The 27,987-nt window shown below is 35.8% G+C and overlaps 2 protein-coding genes across 5 annotated transcripts in view; one reads left to right on the top strand and one right to left on the bottom strand.

The window, feature by feature from the left end:
• MTMR2 (myotubularin related protein 2) overlaps window positions 1-6,184 on the top strand; it is a 110,648-nt gene extending 104,464 nt beyond the window's left edge. For both annotated transcript variants that reach the window (XM_054592530.1, XM_054592531.1), the window contains 3 exons: window positions 1,773-1,886; window positions 3,974-4,150; window positions 4,810-6,184. In XM_054592530.1, the coding sequence (XP_054448505.1) occupies window positions 1,773-1,886; window positions 3,974-4,150; window positions 4,810-4,971 (453 nt within the window). In that variant the 3' untranslated portion in view covers window positions 4,972-6,184. The remainder of the gene's footprint in view (window positions 1-1,772; window positions 1,887-3,973; window positions 4,151-4,809) is intronic.
• A 12,219-nt stretch (window positions 6,185-18,403) lies between these two features.
• CEP57 (centrosomal protein 57) overlaps window positions 18,404-27,987 on the bottom strand; it is a 39,438-nt gene continuing 29,854 nt past the window's right edge. For 2 of the 3 annotated variants that reach the window (XM_054592521.1, XM_054592522.1), the window contains 4 exons: window positions 27,876-27,953; window positions 21,838-22,076; window positions 21,381-21,525; window positions 18,418-19,639 (listed from right to left, as the gene is read on the bottom strand). In XM_054592521.1, the coding sequence (XP_054448496.1) occupies window positions 19,406-19,639; window positions 21,381-21,525; window positions 21,838-22,076; window positions 27,876-27,953 (696 nt within the window). In that variant the 3' untranslated portion in view covers window positions 18,418-19,405. Of the gene's footprint in view, window positions 19,640-21,380; window positions 21,526-21,837; window positions 22,077-27,875; window positions 27,954-27,987 lie in introns of all 3 variants that reach the window. The other variant, XM_054592523.1, reaches the window with a different exon arrangement.

Raw genomic sequence — 27,987 nt, 5'->3', positions numbered from 1 at the left:
ATTAACTTTCTATATGGTATCTATTGTAAAAGCAGTTTAACTTCAATTCTGAGCTTAAGTTACTAAAAGTTAGGAAATCAGTTTAATCCTGTGTTTCTTAGAACTTAAAATACATTATCGTGATAAGTCTTTACTTTGGACATCTAGTTATGTTTTTATGTGTGTTTTCCTCCTGAACTAAAATATGTTAGATAGTCACAGGGTTTTTTGGTGGTCTTCAGTTTTGCAAATAACAGTAAAAACAATAACAGTAGTTAATACTCTGCTATTTTAGGTTTGTTTGATCATTCGTTTCTGTGTTTTTTATTTGTTTTGAAATGCCCATTGATTAAACTGAACTAATAGTTTTGCCAAGAAGATGAAAACTAACCACAGGCTCAGCTCTTTTGGATCGCTGTTTGATGAGTTGATGTGTCCGTAGTTGGCTAACACAGTAAGGCTGTTAAGAGTACATAACAGTGCAGGAGATAGGATTTATTTTGTAAATAAACTGGATTTGACTGAGTTCTTACAAATAATTGGCTTTTTGTTGGCATGTGCTTGATTACCTGCTCCATTCAGTTTCATAGCCACTGCATGGTAGTTACCCTTTGTTGTTTGAGAAATGAGCCGCATTTCCCTGCTATGGCTTCCTATCCATTTTTCTTACAGTTCACGCTATTTTCCTTCACTGTTGGGTAGGGATCATTCAAAGAAAAACTTGGAATGAATCTTTATTTCCCAAATCCACAATCCAAATTTTCATGGAATTCCTCCTCACAGTCTCATAATTGGTACACTCTTACATAGAAACTTTGGAATAATTTTAAAATATTACATTGACAGGATGAATTAAATTAAAGCCTTTAGCTTCCCAGGATCTGTAATTTGTCCTGATAAGTTCCCCACAAATTGTGTTGTTTATGTGATATTAAGATACCCAGTAAGCCCCTGTCCTGAGATTAAAGAGAAAGTGAATTTTCTTTTTTTGTTAGAAAGAGGCTGCCAAAGGACTGGATGACAAGGTACTCCTGTGTGACTGAATGTTCCCTAAAAAGACAAGCAGGTTGGCTTTTAAATGATCTGCACATCTGCCTTGGACACTTATTTTTGTGCATTGCTGACATTTTCTGGAGACATTGATGCTATATTTTGTGTTATTCCTAAAAATAAAACAGTGTTTTTGAAAACTGAAAGAAAAATCTTAATATGTTGCATATGGTCATTTTTAGAAGGAAAATATGAGAAAGTTGCCAGAATTTCCCAGGTCAAAATTTATCAGCCTGCAAGTTTAGGGTTAAGAAATGTGGGGGATACAGAAACATCAAGATCAGACCACTCAAATTCTTGATCCATATGAAAAGGAGATTTGGGAGAAATTATTTTAGAAGAGTGGTAAAGTGATTTCTGAACCAAAAACCAAACAGATAATACCGTAATGGTTTAGAAATATATACAGGCTGTGGCACAAATAATGCCCATTTTTATTAGAAAATCTTTTATTACAAAGTCATAAGCATGTAATTCTGTAACATAACACTATCACACTCAAGCACACCATATGATATTTTAGGTGAAATGTTCAAATTTAAACTATAAATTATTACACCCACGTTATTACCCTGCCAACCACACTCAAGCAGGTGTTACTTCTGCCTGACCCTGTAGTTTTGAATATTATTTGGCCTAATCTTAAGGAGTATTCGAAGGGATCTACCCATATACAGGGATAATTAAGCTTGAAAAAATATCTTAAAATATTAACTTTTGTGTTTGTGGTGTTTGATTTGCAGTTTCCTACAGCATTTGAATTCAATGAGTATTTTCTCATTACCATTTTGGACCACCTATATAGCTGTTTATTCGGAACATTCCTTTGTAACAGTGAACAGCAGAGAGGAAAAGAGGTAAAATATGAGCCCCATCCTGGTCTACCCCACTATGTATTTTTTTCTACTAGAGTGCATTTCGTGATGGATTTCAATGGCACAGTTGTTCGTTTGAATGATTTCTTTAGCTGTACTTTATTTTATATGCTTTAATAAGGTTACTTCTTTCTATATATCTGAACCTGATCTATTTTAAAGTACCTTTGCTGCAAGGCTTGTTGCAAGGCTAACGATGCCAGCTAGCTGTCAAGTGAGTCAATGGGTGGGAAGAAGTAGCTACTAAAGAGAACTGAAGTGTGTGCGGTATGTCAAAGGGACACCAGTGTACCTGTTACTCATTGCAGGATGGAAATCCTTCAAAGCATGTGCTAAAAAACATAACTAGTAAATATATACATTTGAGTGAATGAACAGCTCAAATCTGAACATATGTTGTGTTCATGAAACATTTTAGTGTTTTTTTTTTAATTTTAAGATAACACTGTAATACATGCAAGCACTGAAAAGATATGCAGAAAGTTAAAGTCTGTTACCCTAATCCGCCAGAGATACCACTGGCGGTTGGTATTATTTAGAACATACTATGTTTTATTCTAAAATGTATCTGTTTTCCTCAAAATGCATCTATCCCTGTATGAAATTCTTAATCATATTGATTGGTGTATCTCTCTTCATCAATTCTGTTTTTTTAAAATGTGGTTATAAAAGCGTTGCCATGCAGAATGCTTGCTGTGCAGCAGGGCTGCCTGGGTCCAAACCTTGGATCTGGCACTTACTGTGTGACCTTGGGCAAGTTAATTTCTGCTTCTGTAAAATAGGGCTAATAGTACTTACTGTGTTGAGGTTTAAATAAAATAAACAATGCAGAACACTACAATAACTGCCATGGAGTAAGTGCTTCCTAGACCATATTTTTAATTCACCATTATGTCTTTGGTGTCTACTAGCACACGGTAAACATTTCCATGCATAGGAGGCACTCAAGAATCACTGATGTTGGATAATTAAGAATAGCTAAGTTCCAAAGATACTTTGATTTTTTGAAAGCTTTGAATAGGAATCACTAGGTCTTGATTTTTAAAAAGAAACATTTTTACTGAAGTATAGTTTGCACTCCACAAAATTCACTCATTTCAAGTGTATAATTTAGTGGTTTTTAATATATCTACAGAGTTATACAACCATTACTACTATGTTCATAGTGGTAATTGACATTGGACAATTGTCAAAAGTGGTAAAGGACATTGAAAAGAAACTGTTACTCTCCATTCTCCTTTCCTCTCAGCCCCTGGCAAACACTGATCTATGTCTATGGATTTGCCTCCTCTGGACATTTCAGAGAAGTGCAGTCATTCAAAATGTGGCCTTGTGTCTGGCTTCTTTCACTTAGCACAGCACAGCAGTCTTGGGCCTGTGTGCCGTAACCAGCACCCTGGCGCTGCGGCAAGAATTTTTAAAACATGCAATATGTGACTAGCTGGGGGCACTGACCTCTTTTTCCTTAGATTTTCAAATTAAAAAATGACAACAACCAACACAACAATAGCTGTCTTGTGAATGAATCAAAATTATACCTATTTTTTGTCATGTCAGCAAAAAAGATATTTTTTTGGTGTGCCACATATTATTTGGTTTATCTGTGCCATGAGGTGGAAAAGGTTGAAAATCACTGACAGCATAGTATTTTCACTTAGCATAAGGCTCAACTTGTAGCATGTATCAATACTTTATTTCTTTTTATAGCTGAATATTCCATTCTCTAGGTAAATTATCTTACCCATTTATCAGCTGGTAGACTTCTGGGTTTCTGATTTTGGCTATTATAAGTAATGCTGCTTTGAACATCGGTGTACAAGAGTTTGTGTGCATGTTTCCAGTTCTCTTGGGCATATACCTAAGAGTGAAGTTGCTGGCCTGGCAACTCCAGGTTTAACTTTTTGAGAAATTGCACTGTTTTCCAATATCCTTTGATTTTAAAGTGGGGCTGTCACTGAAGTGTCAAAGTTATCTCTATAGATTTTAATGATCACAATAAACCTCTTTACAACTCTCATCTAGTATAAATAGCTTATATGATGGAGAATCTTTATTTTTCCTTCTTATAGAATCTTCCTAAAAGGACTGTGTCACTGTGGTCTTACATCAATAGCCAGCTGGAAGACTTCACCAACCCTCTCTATGGAAGCTACTCCAATCATGTCCTTTATCCAGTAGCCAGCATGCGCCACCTAGAGCTCTGGGTGGGATATTACATAAGGTGGAATCCACGGATGAAACCACAGGTATGCTGTACAGTGGGAGTTTTCATCCATGCAGTTTTATAAATTACGTTTGTCCCCTTTAAAGTAACTAGAAAAATTAGCTGTGCATATTTAAAACTGTCCTTTTTCCTGTTAATAGTTTTGTATAGTAGTAAAAGCACCACACAGGGGTAATCAGTATACTTGGTTCTTACCATGACTTTGCTTGGATGGTTTTGGACAAACCACTTGAGTTTTGTCTTTTCTTCCCTTCTCTGTAAGATGAAGTGTCAGACTGGATAACTTCTAGCGGCCCTGCTTTAACTCATTAGAGAAATAGCTTTCGGAATATAAAAAAGTTAAGTAAATTCTGGTCCATTTTGAAATACAGAATATTTACTACTTAGAACTGTTTAAAAGACTAAATATCTGAAATTAAACGAGCATTGGCTTTTAGATTGCCTTGCCAATCATTGTATTTGGAACAGTACTAGTTTCAGGACATTCTGTGGATACACTTGAGGGCTTTAGGCAAGCAAGCCGGTGGGAGAGCAGTGGTGCTGGAGACGGGGCGTGGACACACGGCTGAGAAACACACCCACGTTGCAACATTTAGAGAAATAACTGCATTCCAGGATTTGACTTTGGGTTTGTTTAGGATGGCCTAGTTGGAATAATTTTGTGGTGCTTTGCTCTTGTAGGAGCCCATTCACAACAGATACAAAGAACTTCTTGCTAAACGAGCAGAACTTCAGAAAAAAGTAGAGGAACTACAGAGAGAGATTTCCAACCGATCCACCTCGTCCTCAGAGAGAGCCAGCTCTCCTGCACAGTGCGTCACTCCTGTCCAGACGGTTGTATGAAAGCGTTGTGGGAGAGGGGCCGGCGTCGCCCCGGACTCTTGATTACAATGGCAGCTTTGAGTAGAAAGTCTTCTGAATTCAGAACCCGTCTGAGAGAACTTCAGTTGCTTTATTTATTTTAAATCTGAGTTTAAACTGTAGCAGCGCAGGTGGCTAAAGTAAAATAACCCCATATGTAATTATATAACACTAACTTAAAAGTCACCTAAAGAATGTTAAAACGCTTCACCCCTGGGTTCACAGTGGAACTATGTTTCTGATTTTAAAAGGAAAATGTGTCTTAGAAATTTTGGTGTCTGGTAAAGTAAAAATACAAACCATTTCAAAAATATACCTCTTGAAGGGTGAGAGCTCATCGCACAGAGCAGGAGGAGCATCCATTGTCGGACCAACACTGGAATTCCATGGCATTCCACACACGTCAGTCTCACAACAGATCACATTGATACTCCTTTCCCTATCATAGATTTTTTCTTTTTTGTGGTAGGTGATCTACTCTGATCACCTTTCAACACCCACATTCTTCATGTATGATAAGGCAAAGTCTTGAGGATGTGATGTTGTAGTAGTTGAAAAGTATTGTTGCCATTATTTATGTACTCGTTTATGTATTATTAGATAGCTGTCCAAAATGATGCCTTATAGATGTGCTTGGGGGGAGGACGGAGAGGAGACAGGAGCAGCTGTCCAAGATCTCAAAGAATTCCACATTCTTCAGATTAATTTCCATTTGACCAATTACTAGAAACATCATGATCAAACATTTTAAAAACTCATTATCTTCCCCACTTTAGGTTTGTTTTTTTTTGTGTGCATGTGTGTATTTGAACACAGACGTTACTTGGTAAGTTTTCAGGCAATATTTTAAAAAGTTTACTAAGATTGACTTTTTTCTGAGGTCTGTATAAATTGCTTATGGTGAGAAGCACTATGTTCAAATTTCACCTGAAATATTTTACTACTACTCTCCTCTGCAAATTCTGTAATTCCACTGAATGATGAAGTCTACCAAAGAACTTATTGCATGTAAAAATATATTACAGTCTCAATGCCGGTAAGGGAAATCCTGCTTCACTGTTCACCTGCTGCAGTAAGAGTTTAGTGCTGGTATAAACATTGGCTCCTTGATGTCTCTTTTACTCTAAAAAAGAGCCTATACACTATAACAAAGGAGTCACTTGTCCCTTGGGTCTTTAATTAAAAGAAAATTTCAGCTGACTTTTAAACTTTGTCCTTGTTCTAGTTATTTATGTCAAGTTTCTTTTGCAGAAATGTTATTTGGAAACTTTTGAGGAGAGTTATGTCTCCTAGCATCTGCTTCAAAATGAAATGTTCATTTCCTCTAATACACAAATCAAACAATACTAAAATAATATTTTTCACTTGTTAATTCACTGTAGTCTGAACCTTAGCCCTGCTCTTCTTAGTCTATGCAAAATTGGTACCAAAATAATTTGGTCATCATGTGAAATCTCTTAACATTTATCACAGTATTTAAGTGAGCAGTCTATCAGTATTAAAGCTAAGTTTTCTACTTCAAATATTTTATAAATCCATTCTCTCCTGTCCATTCCACCATTTTCCTTACTTAAGCGTTTGCCATCCTGGTCTGATACCTACATGGCTGCACTCTACCCTAGGACACCCAGGTCATCCATCGTTGGATCCCAGAGTGGGTGAACTGGACCCAGGAGGAGGACACAGAACCAGGGGGGTCTCACTGGTGGTGACGGTGGCAAACTTTCTAGCAGAGGAAGTGGAAAGTGAAATGGGCGAGTGAAAGTGTGCCTAGCCACATGGACTGTAGCCAAGAGCCCCAGTGCTCTTCAGGAACACCTGGACTTCTGAAACCTCCCTGGGGAAGAGGGGGTGGGGGACGGAAAGGGAACAGAAGACGAGGATAACTGAAGGAACAGACTTCCTGCTTCTGCCCGTGGATTCTAGGACTCCCCCAGTCAAGGATCTCCCTGCCGGGCTGTGGGCACACCAAAAGCCCCAAGTGCTAAGCACACATCTCCTACCACTCTGCCACCAGCCTTTTTATTTTAAGCCATTTTTATACTCACATTTTCAACTTCAGCCCAAGTCAACTTCAGTAAGAGAAACAAAAACTTATGTTATAGCACCACCTTCTGGAAAACGAACTTCTAATTGCCAATATGTTGAACTGGTAGAATAAAAGTAAACAGGCGAAGCCTTACCTAAAAAAAAACAAAGGTGTTCACTACCCATAGGTAGCACCAGAGGCATACTTTGTCAAACATTTATGAAAATCTCGGTAATATGATATCACAAAAAGAAAAACTCCAGCAAACAAACCAAAAGACAGTATTGCGGTCAAACTGGTAAAGAATTCAAAATAGCTATTATGATGAAATTCAACAAGCTACAAGAAAACTCAGGCAATTCAATGAACTCAAGAATAAAATTTATGATCAGAAGCAGTGCTATACCAAAAAGATTGAAATTCTAAAGAAAAAATAACGAGTTGAACTGAATAAGTGACATGAAGAATGCATTAGAAAGTATTGTAAAGAGTGCAGATAAGATGGAAGAGAAAATAAGTTAGCTGGAGGATAGGAATTTAGAAATTATTTAGGTGAAAAGGAACAGCGAACTAAAATATTTAAAAGTGAAGAAACCCTACAAGAATCGTCAGACTCTGTTAGAAAAGCCAACAAGATTAATGGGTATACCAGGAGAAGAGAGAAGGCAGCAGAATATTTAAAGAAATAATAGAATTTCCCAAACATGCCGAAGAAACTATATAAAAATGCGAGAAGCTAACAGAACACTTCATTATCTCAATGTATAAGACTTTCGCCAAAACACATTATAATGAAATTGTGAAAAGTCAATGATAAAGAATTTTAACAGCAAGGAAAACAAGACAGTAACATACAAAGGAACTCCCATAAGGCTGGCCACAGATTTCTAAGCAGAAATTCTACAGAGCAGGAGAGAGTAGACGGCATATTCAAAGTATCGAAAGATAAAAATTGCTGCCCAATACATTCAAGCAAAGTTATCCTTCAGATATGCAGGAGAAATAAAGGTTTTCTCAAACAAAAAGTGAGGGAGTTCATCACCTGCCTTACAAGAAATGTTGAAGGAAGGTCTTCACATTGAAATGAAAAAGCTAATGTACACAAAACTATTACTAAGGTGATATCAGCATTGAGAACTAACTCCTTTAGAATAGCAGCATAAACAATTAGAGCATAAAAGAGCATTAAAAATAACTATGGCTACTATAACAAATTCACAGAATAAAAAGATAATTTTCAAATAAGTGGGAACACACTGTATTCATACATAGGAAGAATTAACATTAAAATGTCCATACTACCCAAAGCAATCTACAGATTCAACACAATTTGCTTTTGAAATCAGGATTCCAATAACGTATTTCACAGAACTAGAACAAATATTTCAGAAATTTATATGGAATGATAAAAAGCCCCGCACAGCAACGGCAATCCTGAGAAAGAACAAAGTTGGAGGAATCACATTTTCTACTATCTATACTATAAGGCCATAGTAATCAAAACAGCATGGTACTGGCATAAGAACAGAAAAAGTCTTCCAGTTAAGATGGCGATCTAGGCAGACATGGCTTGCTCTTTGCACAACCACATCAAAATTACAGCTAAAATATAGATCATTCAGAACCATCACAAATCAAGCTGGATGGAAGTCTGAGAACAAAAATGAATGGAATGGAATTGACAACTACAGAATTAAAGAAACCACATATATCCAGATTGGTAAGAGGAGTGAAGATGCGGGGCAGGATAGTACCACACTCATGTGTGATAGATAAAAATTCAGGAGGGATATTTCGGGAACAAGGAGTCCCAGCCCCACATCAAGACCCCCCCGCCCCCACCTGCCACAGGATTCTAGTGCCAGGAAGATAAATCCCCACAACTTCTGTCTGCAAAAACCAACATGAACTGAGTTGGTGGAAGAAACTCCTGGAGCACCAAGCAGTTCCTCTTAAAGAACCCACACACAGATCCACCTACTCGGACTCACTCCCTCCAAGCTCCAGCACTGGGATAGCAACTTGAAAGGCACCAGTGGTATACAGGGAGAAACTGAAGTCTGGTATCAAGAACAGAGATCGCTGTCCTTTTCTCAACCCTCTTCCCACAGAGCTAGTAAGCTAGTGCCACATCTGAGACTCCATCAACCTGGCTAACACTGTTTGACTCGCCTTGGAGATCCCTAGAGACTCCTATGGGCCCATCCAACCTGCTTTTCCATAAGAACAGCTGGTCTTGTCTCATGCTTCAAAACTTCCTAAAGCCTATCAAACAAGCACGAGGTGGCTTCAGTGAGGCCCGGGCTGGACACTAGCAGAAGCCAGCTTAGATTCACAAGTTGGCTTTACCTGGGAATCTCCAAGCCCAGCACAAGTAGCAGCCATCTCAGATTGATTTATACCTCAGGCAGGGTTCCTTGGACAAAACACAGGTGGGTGCTGACCTTGGCTGGCACCACCTGAGAAACCCCAGGGCCATTGCACCCAATGTACAGCTACAGATCACGTCAAAACACCACTATCCTGTCCCTGCACAGCAAGGAGGAGATTGGTCAATGCTCACAGCCAGTCCTTGCAGCTGACTGGCCTGGGTAAATCCCTCCCATTGATCTGCCAACAGCAACCAAGGTTTAACTACAAGAGGAAGGTGTACTCAGCCCAAACAAGGGGCGCATATTGAGTAACCAGCTTGGGTGACGGGAAGCTGTGCCACTGGACCATACAGGACACCTACTACAGTAGGCCACACTACCAAGACACGAAATCAAAGAAGCTCTACCTAATAGAAACAAACACTGGGAGGATGCCAAAATGAGGAGACACAGAAACATGACCCAAATGAAAGAACAGATCAAAACTCCAGAAAAAGAACTAAACAAAAGGGAGATAAGCAAGCTATCAGATGCAGAGTTCAAAACACTGGTTATAAGGATGCTCAAGGAACCTAGTGAGGAGAACAACATAAACAAGATCCAGTTAGAAATGAAGGATACACCTACTGAAGTAAAGAACAATTGACAGGGAAACAGCAATTGAGTGGATGTAGCCAAGAGTCAAATCAATGATTTGGAACATACGGAAGCAAAAAATAACGATTTAGAACAAGAAGAAGAAAAAAAATTTAAAGAATGAGAATAGTGTAAGCAGCCTCAGGGACAAATTCAAGCATTCCAACATTTGCATCATAGGGGTGCCAGAAGGATAAGAGAATGAGAAACTGGAAATCTATTTGAAAAAATAATAAAAGAAAACTTCCCTATTTGGTGAAGGAAATAGACATGCAAGTCCAGGAAGCACTGAGAGTCCCAAACAAGATGGATGCAAAGAGGCCCACTCCAAGACACATCATAAGTAAAATGCCAAAGGTTAAAGATAAAGACAGAATCTTAAAAGCAGAAAGAGAAAAGTTAATTACCTACAGGAGAGTTCCCATTAAATTGTTAGCTGATTTCTGAAAAGAAACTTTGCAGGCTAGAAGGGATTGGCAAGAATTATTATTCAAAGTCATGATAAATGGACCTATAGCCAAGACTGCTCTCCCAGCAAAGCTATCACTTAGATTAAAGGGCAGATAAAGAGCTTCCCAGATTTAAAAAAAAAAAAAGACTAAAGGAGTTCATTATCACCAAACCATTATTATATGAAATGTTAAAGGGACTTATTTAAGAAAAAGATCAAAATTATGAACAAAATAATGGCAAAAAATACATTATCAACAATTGAATCTGAAAAGCAAACTAAGCAAACAAGAAGAACAGAGATGGAATCATGAATATGGAGAACGTTTTGATGGTTGCCAGGTGAGAGGAGTGGGTTGGGGGAGAACGGATGAGGAGGTGAAGGGATTACAAATATAAATAGGTAGTTACAGAATAGTCATGGGGATGTAAAATACAATATAGGAAATGGGGAAGCCAAAGAATTTATACACATGCCCCCTGAACATGAACAAGGTGTGAGGATTGCCTGAGGAGTGGGGGGTGCTGCGTGGAGGGGGACAAAAGAGGGAAAATCAGGACAACTATAATAGCATAATCAATAAAATATAATTAAAAATAAATAAAAAATTAAATCTTTAATAAATTTTACAGTTATCATCCACTAAAAAAACCCCACAGACACATAGATCACAGGAACAGAATAGAGAGCCCAGAAATAAACCCACACCTTTATAGTCAATATTTGACATAGGAAACAAGCACAGAGAGTAGGCTAAAGGTAGTTTATTCAATATATGGTGCTGGGAAAATTGGACAGATCCATGCAGAAAAATGACAGTAGACCACCTTCATATACCACACACAAGAATACATTCAAAATGGATTAAAGACACAAATGTTAGACCTAAAACCATGAAAACTGTAGAAGAAAACATAGGCAGCAAAATCTTAGACATTGCTTGTAGCAATATTTTATTGGATATATCTCCCCAGGCAAGGGAAACAAAAGAAAATAAATGAGTGGGACTACATCAAACTAAAATGCTTTTGCACAGTAACAGAAAACATTAACAAAATAAAAAGATCCCCTACAGTATGGGAGAACATATTTGCCAATACACCTGATAAGGGGTTAATATTCAAAATTTATAAAGAGCTTAAGACACTGAACACACACACACACAAAATCCAATTTAAAAAATGGACAAAGGACATGAATAGACATTTCTCCAAAGAGGACATACAGATGGCCAATAGACATATGAAAAGATGGATCAATGTCACTAATCAGAAAAATGGAAATAAAAAACAAAACCTGTTAAGAATGGCTATTGTCAATAAATCAACAAACAGCAAGTGCTGGCAAGAATGTGGAAAAAAGGGAACCCTTTTGCACTGTTGGTGGGATTGCAGACTGGTGCAGCCACTGTGGAAAGCAGCATGGAGTGACCTCAAAAAATTAGAAATGGATCTGCCTTTTGACCCAGTGATCTCTCTCCTGGGACTGCTTTTGAAGGAACCCCAAAACACTAATTTGAAGAACATATGCACCCCTAAGTTCTTTGAAGTTTTATATACAATTGCCAAGATATGGAAGCAGCCCAAGTGTCCACCAGAAGATGAGTGGATAAAACAACTATGGAACATTTACACAACAGAATACTACTTGGCTATAAAAAAGAAGAAAATTTTACTCTTTGCAACAGTATGGATGGATCTAGAGAACATTATGCTAAGTGAAATAAGCCAGTCAGAGAAAGACAAATATCATATGATTTCACTCTTACGTGGAATCTAATGAACTGAACTAACAATGAAAATGGGGACAGACTCACAGATGGAGAGCAGAATTACAGCTGCGGTTGGAGTTAGAGGGTGGAGGGATTGAGCAAAAAGGAAAAAGGACTCATGGACAAGAATGTGATTGCTGGGAGGAGGGGCATGTAAGGGAACTAAATGGTAATGGAAAAAAAATACAATGATTAAATTATAAAAAGATAATTTGCAACATCAAAAACACAAAGGGGAAGGAATAAAAGGATGGAATCTTTATACATAAAGGAAGATGGATTGCCTCAGCTTAAAGTTGACTGTTTTATATGTGACATGTTTTATGTAAACCTTGTGGTAAGCATAATGGAAAAATCTAATATAGAGACATGAAACATGGAAAACTACCAACTTACAAAAGCTGACCCGAAACAAGGAAAAAGAATGGAGACAATATAGCTAGAAAGTGAAATATGAAATGGTAGTACTAAATCCTTATAATATCAATAATAGCCGTAAAGATAAATGGATTGAAATCATGACCCAACTATATGTTGCCTACAGGAGACTCATTTCAGCTCTAAAAACACATAGTCTCAAATGAAGGGATGAAAATGATATTTCAGGCAAGTGGAAACCAAAAGAAAACAGGCATAGCCATACTTGGATCAGTCAAAAATAGTTTCAAGCCAAAATGATAAATCAAAGAACTACATAATGATAAAAGGATCAATACATCAAGAAGATAAATAATCATGAATATATATGCTCTCAACTGAGCACCGAAACAGGCAAATGTTAACATATCGTAAGGGAGAAGTAGACAAAAATACAATGATAGTAGAGGGCCCCCACTATTACCAATGAATGGAAGGATCATCCAGACAAGAAAATCCACAAGAAAGTGTTGGAAATGTAACATAATTTAGAACAAATATACCTATCAGGCATGTACAGATCATTCCAGCCAACAGCAGAATACACAATTTTCTCAAGTGCACAAACAACATTCTCCAGGACAGATGTGTTAAGACACTAAACAAATCCTAGCAGATTTAAGAAGACTGAAATCATGCCAACTATTTTTTTCTGACCACAGTGGTAAGAAACTAGAAATCAAGAAGAAAGTGAGAACGCCTATATATGTGGAAACTATACACAACTCTACACAACAAAAGAAATCAAAAAGGAAATTTTAAAAAATCTTTTCTTGAAATAAAAATGGAAATACAACATATCAAATCTTGTAGGATGATACAAAAGCAGTTCTGAAAGTTTACAGCAATAAACACTAGTAAGAAATGAGATCTCAAAAAAACAACCAAACTTTATACTTCAAGGAATTATTAAAAAAACAAAAAACAAATTAAGCCCAAAGTTAACAGAAGGAACTATAAAGATCAGAGCAGAAATAAATGACACCAGAAAAACAAGGAAAAGGATCAATGAAAATAAGAAGTGGTTCTTTCAAAACATAAAACTAAGACCTTTATCTAGACTAAGAAAACTTTAGAAATGAAAGAGGAGACACTACAACTGATACTGTAGGAATATGTAGGATCACAGCAGAGTCCCCCTATGAGCAATTATATGCCAACAAATTACATAACCTAAAAGAAATGGATACACTTCTAGACACACAAACCTACCAAGATTGAATCAGGAAGAAATAGAAAACCTAAACAGACCAATCACAAGTAAAGAGGTTGAATCAGTAATCAACTCCCAAAACAAACTCCATGACTAGATAGTTGATAGCTTCACCAGTGAATTCTACCAATCATTCAAAGAAGAATTAACATCAATCCTTCTCAAACTCTCCCAAAATATTGAAGAAGAGGAAACGCTTCCCAAGTCATTTTAGGAGGCTAGCATTATTGATTAGAAGGGGGAAAAAAAGAGGATACCACAAGAAAACTGGACCAATATCTCTGATGAATATACATGCAAAAATTCTCAAAATATTAGCAAAACAAATTCAAGAATGCATTAAAAGGATTATACACCATGGCCAAGTCTAATTCATCCCTGGGATGCAAGGATGGTTCCACATATGCAACTCGATAAATAGAACATTGAACTGAAAGATGTACTACCCAACTGAAAGACAGAAATCACACGATCATTTCAATAGATGAAAAAGCACTTGACAAAAATACATCATCCTTTCAGGATAAAAACTTTTAATAGACTGGGCATAGAAAGAACATTCCTCAACATAATGAAGGAATAGAGGCGATATTTGACACATCCACAGCTAACATACTCAATGTGGAAAAAAAAAGGTAAGGTTTTTCTTTTAAGCTCGGAAACAAAACAAGGATGCTCACTTTCACCACTTATTCAATATAGTACTAGAAGTCCTAGCTAAAGCAATTAGGCAAAACAAAGAAATAAAATGCCTCCAAATTGAAAAAGAAGAGTAATATTGTCTTTATTTACTGAAGATATGATTATTCTATAGAAAATCCCAAAAGTTAACTCCGAAAGGATCTGACTTAAATGTAAGACTTGATACCATAAAAGTACTAGAAGAAAATGTAGTAGCTCTCAGATTCTTTTTTAACATGCCGCCAAAATCACTAAAAGCAAAAATCAATACTACTACACCAAATTGAAAAGATTTTGCACAGTAAAAAACCCCAACAAAATGAAAAGATAACCTATAGAACAGTAGAAAATTTCTGCAAACTATGTGAGATAAGGGGTTAACATCCAAAATATACACAGCTCATACAACTTGAAACCCCAAACAACCTGATTTTTTTAGAAGGGGGGAGCAGACTTTTGGCCAAGATGGAGGCTCCTCGCACAACTAAAAGAACAAATTTAAAAATGAAAAACTGCCAGAACTGCCAGAAAATCGAACTGTATGGAAGTCCAACAACCAAGGTGTTAAAGAAACATTCATCCAGAGTGTGCCACAGTGCAGTGATGTGAGTTGCTCCACTCTGGCAAATACTGAAGGCCACCCCTTACAACATAACACGTACGTCAGGACAAAGATATATGGCCCAAATGAAAGAACAGATCAAAACTTCAAAAAAAACCTAAGCAATGAAGAGAGAGCCAACCTATCAGATGCAGAGATCAAAACATTGGTAATCAGGATGCTCACAGAAATGTTGAGTATGGTAACAAAATGGGGGAAAAAGTGAAGGCTATGCAAAGTGAAAGAAAAATATACAGGGAACCAACAGTGAAGGGAAGGAAACCAGGACTCAAATCAATGACTTGTAACAGAAGGAAGAGATAAACATTCAACCAGAATAGAATGAAGAAACAAGAATTCAAATAAAATTAGGAGAGGCTTAGGAACCTCTGGGACAACTTTAAATGTTCCAACATCAGAATCATAGGGGTGCCAGAAGGAAAAGAAGAGCAAGACGTTGAAAACTTATTTGAAAAAGTAATGAACTTCCCTAGTCTGGCAAAGGAATAGACTTCTAGGAAGTCCAGGAAGCTCAGAGTTCCAAAGAAGTTGGACCCAAGAAGCACACACCAAGACACATCATAATTAAATTACCCAAGATTAAAGATAAGGAATCTAAAAAGCAGCAAAAGAAAAGGAGAGTTACCTACAAAGGAGTTCCCGTAAGATCATCAGCTGATGTCTCAAAAGAAACCTTGCAGGCAAGAAGGGACTAGAAAGAATATTCAAAGTCATGAAAGGCAAGGACCTACATCCAAGGTTACTCTATCTAGCAAAGCTATCACTTAGAATGGAAGGGCAAATAAATTGCTTCCCAGATAAGGTCAAGTTAAAGGAGTTCATCATCATCAAGCCCATATTATAAGAAAACGTTAAAGGGACTTATCTAAGAAAAAGATAAAAACTATGAACAGTAAAATGACAACAAACTTACAAATATCTACAACTGACCCTAAAATGAAAGCAAACTAAGCAAACAACTAGAATGGGAACAGAATCACAGAAATGGAGATCATATGGAGGGTTATCAGCGGGGAGGGGGGTGAAGGAGAATGGGGGAAAAGGTACAGGGAATATGTAGCATTACTCGTAGATTCGAAATAGACAGAGGGAGGTTAAGAATAGTACAGGAAGTGGAGAAGCCAAAGAACTGATATGTACGACCCATGAACTAAGGGGGGGTGGGGTTGGGAATGTTGGTGGGAGCAGGGGTACAGGGCAGAGGGGAAGAAAGGGAAGAAAAAAATGGGACAACTGTAATAGCATAATCAATAAAATATACTTTAAAAAAATAAAAAAGGGAGGCAGAACTTCAGACATTTCCCCAAAGAGAATATTGACAGTTGTATGTTTGTAACTTTATAAATATCTATGAATACTGGCTGTACAGGTGTGATTTTTTTTTATGAAAGGGGATATAAAATATAAAGACCATAAAATATGGTTAAGTTGAAGCTCCCTTAGTAGCCTCTTATGACTTATCTTTTATCTGTATACTTCAACTTTTATGTACCAGTAATAGTCACAATTCTATGCAAAGTGCAGATTCTTCTTGTGTTCATTTTATTAACCTGAAATCGTTCTCCTTTGTGGCTCATTCCTGTTCTCTAGTGTTTTGGCATCATTTCCTCCTCCAGAAGTTTCTCCTGATTGACCAGCACCTTCTCTGCCATGCCTCACCTCGCTCTGTGCTCCTGCAACAGTGTGAACATGCTATCACCACTGTATTCACATTGTATTGACATGAATACAAGGAGGGACCACCACCCAAAAAACAGAATTATCTTCTGGAGGGCTCGCCCCTTGTAGTATAGGCTTTCCCACTAGGTGAGTGTTCTAGGAACCTAATTGTATCAGTGTACTGGCATTGTTGCAAGAGGCTGCATTTGGCTTCAGTGATTTTTTTTTTTTTTAAGACTCTTTCAACTGCATTTGCCCATTTCATAATGGATGATTTATGAGCGCATCTGGCCACACTGTGCTGTGTTCAGCAGTTTTAGACCAATAGTGGCATGACCCTTGTGCCCTACCCTCTCTATTCACCCAATCTCACACCAAGCGACTTTTTATTGTTTCCCGGATGAAAAAAGTCCTCAAAGGGAAATGTTTTGCCCATGCAGGGGAAAAAAAGGTAAAACAAAAAAAGAAAAACAGCAGAAGCACTAAAAAGCATCAAAATCAACAAATTCAAAAACTTTTTGAGCAGTGGAAACTTTTTGACAGATGTATTGCATTAAATGGAGAGTACTTTGAAGGTGACTTAAGTTTAAACATCTAAGAATAAATGCACCCTTTTTATAAATAAATGTTTTTTGGGGGGGATCCCCCTCTGGTAATTCTGATGTCCACCCCGTGTAAACATACTTTTCTTACTCAGCTCGGTATCCATATCAACATCTTACACATAGACAATTCTTGTATTTTAAATATATTGCAATAAAGCTCTCAAAAAACAGAAATGGGTGAATGACAATTATCTGCTGTAATCTCTCAAATAAGCAAGCTGAAGCAGTATTTCCTTGATTTCAATTTTCACTTGAATGTATCAAAAGCTGGTGTCAATATTTCCGTTTGACTTCTGAGGGATGAAGTGGTTTTATCAACATTAAATACTCTTCTAATTAGGATGTGGAGCTACTACAAAGCAAGTGAGGGCTACACAATTTAATGACCTGAAATTCAAACAGAGCGGTAACAAAAGTTTTAATACTGAAAAAGGTGGTTGAGACACAAGAAATATTTTCCATTGCATGGAGCAGTAATTCCTTGGTAATAGAGACTCACTGTTATGAATTTGATGAAGACACAAATCTGATCAGAAAATTGTACATGCAGGCAAAAGTATATATACAATTTCAGGAGATTCCGAAATACCCCCAAATTTAAAGACCCTAAAATAAAAACTCTGTTGAAAAATAATTCAATAAGGCTTAGTGAGCAGCCAGCCACTGCAATTCATGCTGGTTATCTAGCTAAATTCCTAGACATCTATTTCAATCCCAGGGGAGGAAGGAATACGAAGGAATCTCTTTAATATGTGGTTAATGTGTTCCTTAGTACTCTTATATACCACAAGATAATTCAATTTTCTTGGACTTAGTTTCCATGTAAGCATGAGAAAGGCAAGTAAATTATGTACTAAATATGATATATTCTTACTGTTTCTTGTAATATGATAATTTTCTATTTAAAAATGCAGTTTTTGAAGAGATTACAACAAACAAAGCCTTTATTAACAGGCTGTTAAGGAAAATTTCAGTGATTCCTTAAAAAAAGCTGCTTTATTGACTTAAGTGGCAAATTTATAAAAAGTTAACATGTCAATATATTCAAAATTATGATTTACATTAACATAATGACAATTGCATGTGTACAGTTAAGACTGCACTCATACTGTACACCAATACAAGTAAATATCTTAAGGGGTTCTTCATAAAGTTTAAAACCCATAATGCTTTAAACTGAATAGCATGATTACAGACACGTACTACCTAAAAACAACAAATGTATGTTTTACATCTCTTCTTCTCTCTTGATTCCAAAACCTCATTTACTTCATTAACAATTTGTTTATACTTAAAAAATTTCTTTTATAATCTTCAGTTAGTTGACTTAAAATGAATGCTTGGGTCTTTCAAAAAACTAACAGTGGATTAAAAATCAATATGAGTGTATTTAATATGCATTGATGTTTGAAATATCAAAAAGCAAAAACAAAACAATCTTCTTAAATATGTATAAATATTTAAATATAGAAAAACTCCATCAAAAGTCAAAATAAAGTATATTTAATGGTTGTAGTAGAAAGAAGAATGGGCAATTCATGCCAGGGGAAGATTTAAAAATGAGACTTTTCAAGCAAACACTGCCTATGGGACAGCCTCACATTTTGATAATTTAAACCTAATTTTACCTAGACATATAAAGAACTATTTTAAAAAATCACACCCACAAGTAAAAAATTGGTAGTTTGTTTACAAAGCACAATATTTCAGTACAGCAAATTCATCTCAAAGAAACAGAGTTATGTGTGGCTTCTCTGTTTTTAAAATCCCCTGATTTCCATTTAGATGGTTTAACATTTAGTCGTGATGGGTAACACAAGAACCCTGTGTAATGTATAAAGCTTGGGCCCCTTAACACCTATTCATTCCAACATAAGAGGATGAGACCTGGAAAGTAAATTGTCAACATCTGATTGACGAGGTACAGATTATCTGAATAAAATTTATAACCTGGTATCAGTCAGTAATCCCAACACAAACTATTGCTTTGTAATGAACTCTGTATGGTTTGCATGTCCTTCAATAACTGAAGATTTTTCCTGCTTTTTTCTCCAGGTCTGAGTTTGGTCAAGTCCTTCTTGTTTGTGGTCCCTGTGATTCCAGAAGAACGGCTGCTGCTGTTTCCTTCTTCATCAAGAGTCTTTTTGGTGGTTCTTATTTCCTTTTTCTGCTTCTCTACCTTCTGTTTCTCCAGCTATACCAAATAACCAAGTCAGAGAAAAAGGAGAATTTAATGAAAACACTCTGACAAGCAGTACTTTAACCACTCATACTAACTGAAATGCAAATAATATATTCTGGGATTACTTTTTTTACAGACTTCAAAAATCTGTTGTACTAGTAATGTACCGCTTAGTGCTTAAACTATATAGTGGCATACAAACAAGAAAACAAGAGTGAACACAGTAATTATGGTGCAGTATCAGAAGTGAAGACAGCATTGCCACAGTAAGTGTTGCAGAACAGTGCGAGTGAGCAGTAAGGGGGCCTGAGGGAAGATCTCATGGAGGAGGAAAAAATCTGACACGGGAAATGGAGGAGAGGCAAAAGGCATTCTTGTCTGAGCAGGCAAGGAAGCACGTTCCGGATGGATAAAGAGATGTAGTGGTAATGTATTACATGAATATTATGAAAAGGATTTTTATTTTATTTCACTATTATTAGAATACTTCAATTTATAATAGGGGAGCGTTATTTTTACTTTAGCCGCTGACTAAATTGAATTGCTGCTGGCATGTCAGTGTTCCATTACACAGAACAAAGTCAAGTCTTATATAAGAAATGAATTAGATCATTACTCCTGCAGGAATCGTATTTATTTTTTGAAAACAAACTTTAGAAATAAAGTGCTTAAATCTCAGGTTTTAGAGTTAAGAAGACCTGATTTTGATTTTAGTTCTGCCATTTAATAGTAAACTTAGTATGTCCTTTGGCAAGTTACTTAATTGCATTTAGGGTATGCCTACCTCCCAGGAAACTTAGCTCCAGTTTTCTCATCTATAAAATGACATAATACATATACTTCACAAGCCTTCTATGAAAAGTAAGTAGGACGACATATTCAAAGCACTATGCATTGTGCCTATTATATAGCAACCAATTAATAAATATCAGCCAAACCTGTTCTGCTGTCAGTCTTCTCCATCAGTCAGTCATTACCCACCATCCTCTCCTTCTCACATGAGATCCAGGTGCAAGTAGCCCTGACATTTCTACTTTCAAAACACACACCTCAAATCTGCCTACTTCACTGATGACCTCTGATGGAGGTAGGCTTCAAGGTCTCACTGGTCTCTCAGCCTCTCTGCTCCACCCCCATGACCATTGTAATCTCTTATATACATGAATCATTACACTTGTCTCCAGATGAAAACTCTGGAGTGTGACTTCCTGCTGTACTTAGTAGATAAATAAATGGTTGTTTTTATTAATTTAATATGATTAATAACAAATATAACAAGTTTTATCCACAGTTATACCTGACATTCCTTTAAAAATGAGAATTTCTAGGTGCCTTAAAAAAGACTGGGTAAACTTAGAACTGTCATATTCATCACAGAAATTAAGTTTGTTCATGTAAATATCAGAATATGAAACATGTTCAGTATTTGAAAGATATATTTTATATGATGAAAATCTAAGAGATTATAAGACAGTGTTGTTTTCTCCCAGCCAACTTAACACCAGTGGTTTTTTTTTTGAATTTTTGTTTATTTGAGCCACAACTGATGACCATTGCTAGGAAGCAGAATCTCAAATACCCCATTAACACCAATTCTTAATTATACACTGAATTAACAAGTGTCTACAGTAAAAAAAGACTTCCTTTAGCTCCCTATGATACACTTACAATGTCATCAATTACTATATTGGAAGACAAGGGTTTTGTTTGTTTGTTTGGATAATTCGAAACAAGTAAAGGAAACCTGAGTTACCTGGGCTTGATATTTTCGAACTTTAGTTATTTGACTGGCTTTTGCCTCCATCCTTCCCACTAATGCCTCCAGTTCGCACTCTAAATTGTCTTTCAGTTCAGCAGTTGGTGATTCTTGGATAAGTTTTGCAAGCTGCTGGTGATCACTACATGAAAACAAAAGTAGGGCTTGGTTAAGTTTCCTATGTTTTCATGGTTAGGTCCATACATGTCACTCACAATGGGACCACTGCTCTGTGCATTAAAAAATGTCTTCATTTCTTAATAGAGTAACAAATTTACAAATTATCAGTGATAATAAGAGTTGTTAAAGTCCTAACAACTTGCTCAGTGGTTAGTGCAAGGACTGTGCTCCACAAATATTTGCTGAATAAACAAAAGATATAACTAGTGCAGTCATCAAAGTTAAAACAAGATTTTACAATCAAGTGTAATTAAAAAAAAAACCTAAAACTCACAAGCTCATTTGTCCAAATTCATCTTGTAAAGTCTGTAAGACCTCTGACAACTCTTCATTAATACTGCTAGAGGAGGGAGGCGTTACTGACTTCTTACTTTTACCACTTCGTGAAGATGCTTGCTTTGCGAGAGGAACACTGTTGATGACTCGGTCGTTGCACAAAACTTTACTGTGTTGCTTCATTAGATGCAAAACATGCTGAACATTGGCTACCACAGCATGACTGGGACTGGTGGACTAAAGAAGAATGGAGAGAAGTAATTGGAAGCTATCTTGTTTTTACTCCCTAACCTGGGTAAAAAGACCCCCATTTCCCCTCAAGGAGTCTAGGATATGTCTTCTAGTTTAGTTAAATAATCAATAACCAAATCTCATGGATTTAAAATCTCCATAGAGACATCTGAAATATCTCCAATCCTTTTATCCTCCACCATACTATCAATTCACTTGCACAGGTTTATGCACTCACCTCTATTAGCCATAGGAAGAACACCCTAACTGGTCTCTCTGTTCCAGGCCTCTCTGGTCTCCAACTCCACAGTACTATCAGCTATCCTAAAATACTATTCTGATCATGTTGTTTTCCTATTTAAAATCCTCTGATGTTGAGCCCACTGGTTCCAAACTCAATTAAAAAAAAAAAAAAAAAGGCCCTGTATCAACTGAGCTGCAGTTTACACTTTGTAGCCTCATGTTCCTTCTAATTTCTCTCCATTATTTGAATAAACCATATTTGTACATGTCATTTTCTTTTGTGTGACACTTTTATACCATTCTTTAAACCTTAGTTCAAGTATAGAATTTTTAAAGATTTCTTTAAAACCTCCAGGTAATCTGTCCAACTCAGATCACTTATGACCTTCAGTGCTATCCCAGCATTTATCACCCTATATTGTATTTATGTCTATTACACCTATTAAACGGTGTATGTACTTCCTGGTGATAGGGATTGTTATTGTATTCATTTTTCTATCCTTGAATAGAAGAAAGCACTAAGGTCATGTCTGTCACATAATCAACACAAAAATCCTGGTGGCCTTCTCAAAATTTTTGTTTTGAACACTACACAGTAATCTCAACATGCTATTTCAACTCACAGATCGATGGCTGAGCTAACCTGGCTCCCAAAGAATCATCCAGATAACATATTTAAAATACAGATTCTTAGGCAGCACTCCAAACTCAATCAGTGTGGGGTCATGGGTTGGAAATATTTACTTTTAAGACTGCTAAGTTGATTCTGAGGTTTGGAAACCACTGTGCTACATTAAATATATGTTCTTTTTTAATCCTAGGTTTCTATTGTTAGGTAGTAAATTGATTTTAGCAATTTATACAAAGAGGTACACATCATATTCAAGTGAGGCTTATTCCAGGAATGCAAAGCTAATTCAATATTCAACAATCAATCAATGTAATTTAGTATCTCAACAGGATAAAAAAATATATAATCATATCATTTGATGAAGAAAAAGCATTTGAAAAAAAAATCCAATACCCATTCTGCACATTTACACTTAGCAAAGTATGAACAGAGGGAAATTTTCTCAAGTTGATAAAGAGCACTGACAAAGAAACTATACCTAATATCATGCTTATCGGTGAGAGACCAAATCAGAAAAAAAGGCAAGAATGTCCACTCTTATCACTCTTATGCAACCTAATACTAGAAATCCTAGCCACTGCAATAAGACAAGGAAAGGAAATAGAAGGCATACAAATTAAAAAGAATTTAAACTGTCTCTATTTACAGATGACATGATTCTCTACATAGCGAATCTTAAGTAATCCAAAAAATAATTCCTGGGATGAGTAACTCAGCAAAGAAACAGAATGTAAGACCAACATACAAAAACCAAATATACCAGAAATGATCATGCAGAAACTGAAACTAAAACCAACTACAATTTACAATAACCAAAAATGAGTATAAATGAGTATAAATGTATAAAGCTAATAAAACATACGGAACTACTATGTCAATAACCGTAAAACACTGATAAAAGAAATCAAAGATCTAAATAAATGAGAGACATTCTGTACGTATGGGCTGGAAGAGTCAACAAGCATGTCAAATCTCCCCAAATTAATCTATAGGTGTAACAGAATTCCTATCATAATCTATCAAGATTTCTTTTTTAAAGAAAAAGACAAGTTTATTTTAAAATTCATATGGAGAGACAAAGGAAAAAGAAAAGCTAAAATAACTTTGGAAAATAAAAATTGGAGGAATCACTTTCCCTGATGTTAAGAATTACTTAGAATTACTATACAAAGCTATAGTAATCGAAACAGTGTCTACTGGCAAAGAGGTAAACACATATATCAAACAGAAAAATGAATCTTGACCTAACAGCCTCATTATATATAAAAACTATTTCAAGTGGATTACAGATTTAAATGTAAAGCATATAATTATACAACACAGATGGAAACATAAGTGAAAATCTATACAACACAGGCCTAGGAAAAGAGTTCTTAGATATGACACCAAATGCGTGATCCAGGAAGGCCAAAAACAAACAAACAAATAAACCCCAATTAATTACATATTTGTCTACTACTAGGAGAATATATGTGCAAACCACGTATCTTAAACATGACTTGCATCTAAAATACATACATACATACATACAAATAAATAAATAAATAAATAAATAAATAGAACCTGGAAACCTAACAGTAAAAAAGATTATCCAATTAAAAAGGGCATTTTATAAATATATAATATATATAGAAGAGAGTTTGCTTGAGGATATATGGATACCAAATAAGCACATGAAAAAAACAGGCAGACATCATTAGTCATTGGGGTAATACAAGTAAAAATAACAGTGAGGTCTCACAAATTACTAATGAGAATAGCTGAAATAAAATGTGGTAATACCAATTCTAAATGCTGGACAGAAAAACTACGTCTTTTATACACTGCTACTGGGAATGGAAAATGATACAGACACTTAAAAATAGTTGGACAGTTTCTTTAAAAACTAAATATACATTTACCATACAGTCCAGCAATCAAAATCCTGAATATTTATCCCAGAGAAATAAAAACATGTCCATACAAAACCATGTACATAAGTGTTTATACTGGTTTTCTTTGTAAATGCCAAAAAACTGGTAACAACCCAAATGTTCTTCAATGGGTGAATGAATGGTTAAATAAACTGTGGTACATCCACACTACGGAATGCTACTTGGCAAGAACTTTGAACACATAATTTGATGGATCTCAGGAGAACTATGCTGAGTGAAAAAGTCAATTTCAAAACATCCCATAATTTTGTTTCCATTATATAACATTTTGAAATGACAAAATTGTAGATATGGTATGGTGGTGGTTACACAAATATACATATAAAAATGCATTGACCTGTGTCTGCATATTTGCACGTGCTCACACAGGAATACATGTAATACTATAGAAATCTGAAAGGTCTGTGCATTGTACTGATGTTAATCTCCTGGTCTTGATACTGTACTTCAAGTACTGTTACTATTGGGATAAGCTGGATGAATGGCAAATGGGACCATTTTGTATTATTTTTTGCAATGTCCTATGAATTTATAATCATTTCAAAATAAAGTTAACCCATGCTTTATCAAGATAATTTAAATTCAACTACAATGTAATGTTTAGATATACTCCTCTTGTAGGTTATGTCATCAGTACAACTTTATCAGAATCCAAACTTAATTGTCTCATTAACAACTTTAAACATTGACATACATGTGAAAATACGCAGAATATGGGAAAATACAATACACTGCTCATAACTTGTAATGTGTATTCATTATGCTAATTGCTTATACATATTCTCTCAATAGCAATGTACTATTTTTGAAATCTTTTTCCTGTTATTTTTATGATTGTTATTTATTAATGTAATTTTATGTCTGCTGAATCTAGTAATAAAAAACTGGGACTTGTATTTTATCTTTTTAATTTCATTTTTCTAGTAATTCTTTTTTGTTGCATTTTACAAAAGTATTGTTTTATGACAATGTGTTATCAAAAATAAAAACTGGTCCTTCAGCTAGGTGGCAGCAAATTCTCAGTTGTCTGAATAATATTTCCCAAATACAAATAACTTCAAAACAGGGGCTGAGGTTGAAAAGCTCTGTCTTTGAACCTGTCTTGTTCAACCTTTGTATTAACGACACCAATGAGAATTATCAAAGATAGGCAATTAAATTTGGAAATGGTAGAAATATAATAGAAGACTGAACTCGATTCTAATCTAATGTGAGATTGGGTGAATCTATTCCTATAGAGCTTCATTTGATTAAAACGTCTGTTTAAAAAAAAAATCAATTACATAAGTACAGAACCCAGAGAGGCTGATGCAGGGATTCAGTAACAGATTTGTAATTTCCGTTGACTCCAGAAGCAATGAGTTAAAAGGATAATGTGGCTTGCCCCATAACATTAATGTGATAGTAGGCTGAGTTAACAGACTACCCAGAATATGACAGAAGACTATTCTGTGCTAGTCACACCACATTTATAGGGCTATATTCAACTTAGGAAGAAAAAGAGTGATGAGACAATTAAAAAAAAGCTCATAAAGCACATCTTATGATGAAGAGCTGAAGAAAATGTCATCTTTATTTATAGCCTATTATGGAGTAAGAAGATGAGAATAAAGATAAAGCTATGTTTAAAAATTTCTTAAATTTTACACTAGTTATGAGTTCATTTATGTTTCGTGTGAGTCCAGAAGAGTAGAAAAAGATCAATGAATAGAATTTATACACTGATGGATTTCAACTTACTTTTGAACTTTCAAATAAAGCTGTCTAGAAATATGCTGGGATGTTTGAGGTATGATGTCTCATCAGTAGGTAGATTTGAACAGAATACGCAACCATTATCCTGAATGTTTACATATGAAAAGAGTGGACAGGGAAGTATGTCGTGCATCTCTAATAAACTGATCATTAGACTGGAACAAGGAAACAGTCAAAAATATTTTCTAGATACCACACCCAGAATATTCTGATTGAGCAGGATTGTGGTCGGACTTTGTAATCTGCTCTTTCAAATGCGTATTCAGTAATCCTGATGCAGCTGGTCATCCCTTGAGAAACCTCTATTTCCAACCTAAATCAAAGACTCTATGGTGAAATGAAAGAAGCCTGGTAGGAATAAAAGATAAAGAAAATAACATTGGTAAAAAGATAGTCTGCAATCCAACAAAAGAGTAAATTAGAGTAAGGGAGAGCATAGAGCCAACAGCAGTACTTTTTTCAAGAGATCCGTGCCTCACAAATCTACAAAGGGCAAGTGGAAAACCTAGGAAATGGTCCATTCCCCAAGCTTTCATTGAGGATTTGATAATGGGGGGGGGGAGGGGGGGCAGGGTAGTAAAATTAAATAAATATGGCAAATAAAATTAAAATTTACTCCCAAGGCCTCTTAAACTCACAATCTAGTCAAAGCATCTATATGTGAAACAAACCTACAATACAAGCAGTTAATCAAAAAGTGGTATAACCTAACACAGTGTTACGCACTTATTAGAAATTACTCAGTACTTGCTGATGTTTGACAAAATTATCCTCTCTACCTTTAAGCATTAAAAAAACATGAGATTCAAGTCTACATATAAGTGCTTCTTGGAGAATGAGTCTTACAAGTAATATGAAAGTAAGGATAAACAGAATGTGATTTTTATTTACTTAAATATCTATATTTAAATATAAATCAATAGGAGTGATACTAAACATTCAATGCTATAAACATACTCATTCTCTTGACCATTCTCTGCAACCACATCTTCTCCAAACTGGAGTCTCTAATTTTGTTAGTAAATTCCCTTCCACAAATACTTTATCTGCTTTAAAGTGTCCCCAGTATCCTCCCTGCTCCCCTAATCCCATAAAACCTCCTTCCATCTCATTCTCTCATCACTATGATCCACAATAAAAGAGCAAAAAATGTTTCCACCATTTACAGGTATACACAAAAATGAGTACATTTAATGCAAAGATCTAAATTATACAAAAAAATCCAGAGTTGAATCAACTTACCTTTCCAGCTACAAATGGCATATCACCCAAGCATAATCTATAATGTGGTTGTGCAGCAAAATAATTCCTAGAACCTTTCTGAATAGAAAGGAGGAAAAAAAACACACACAAT

Source organism: Pteronotus mesoamericanus, unplaced genomic scaffold (genome assembly GCF_021234165.1).
Source record: "Pteronotus mesoamericanus isolate MK-2021 breed Mesoamerican mustached bat unplaced genomic scaffold, CSHL_Meso_final scaffold_36, whole genome shotgun sequence".
Lineage (NCBI taxonomy): Eukaryota > Metazoa > Chordata > Mammalia > Chiroptera > Mormoopidae > Pteronotus > Pteronotus mesoamericanus.
This window is presented reverse-complemented; position numbering and strand designations above follow the sequence as displayed.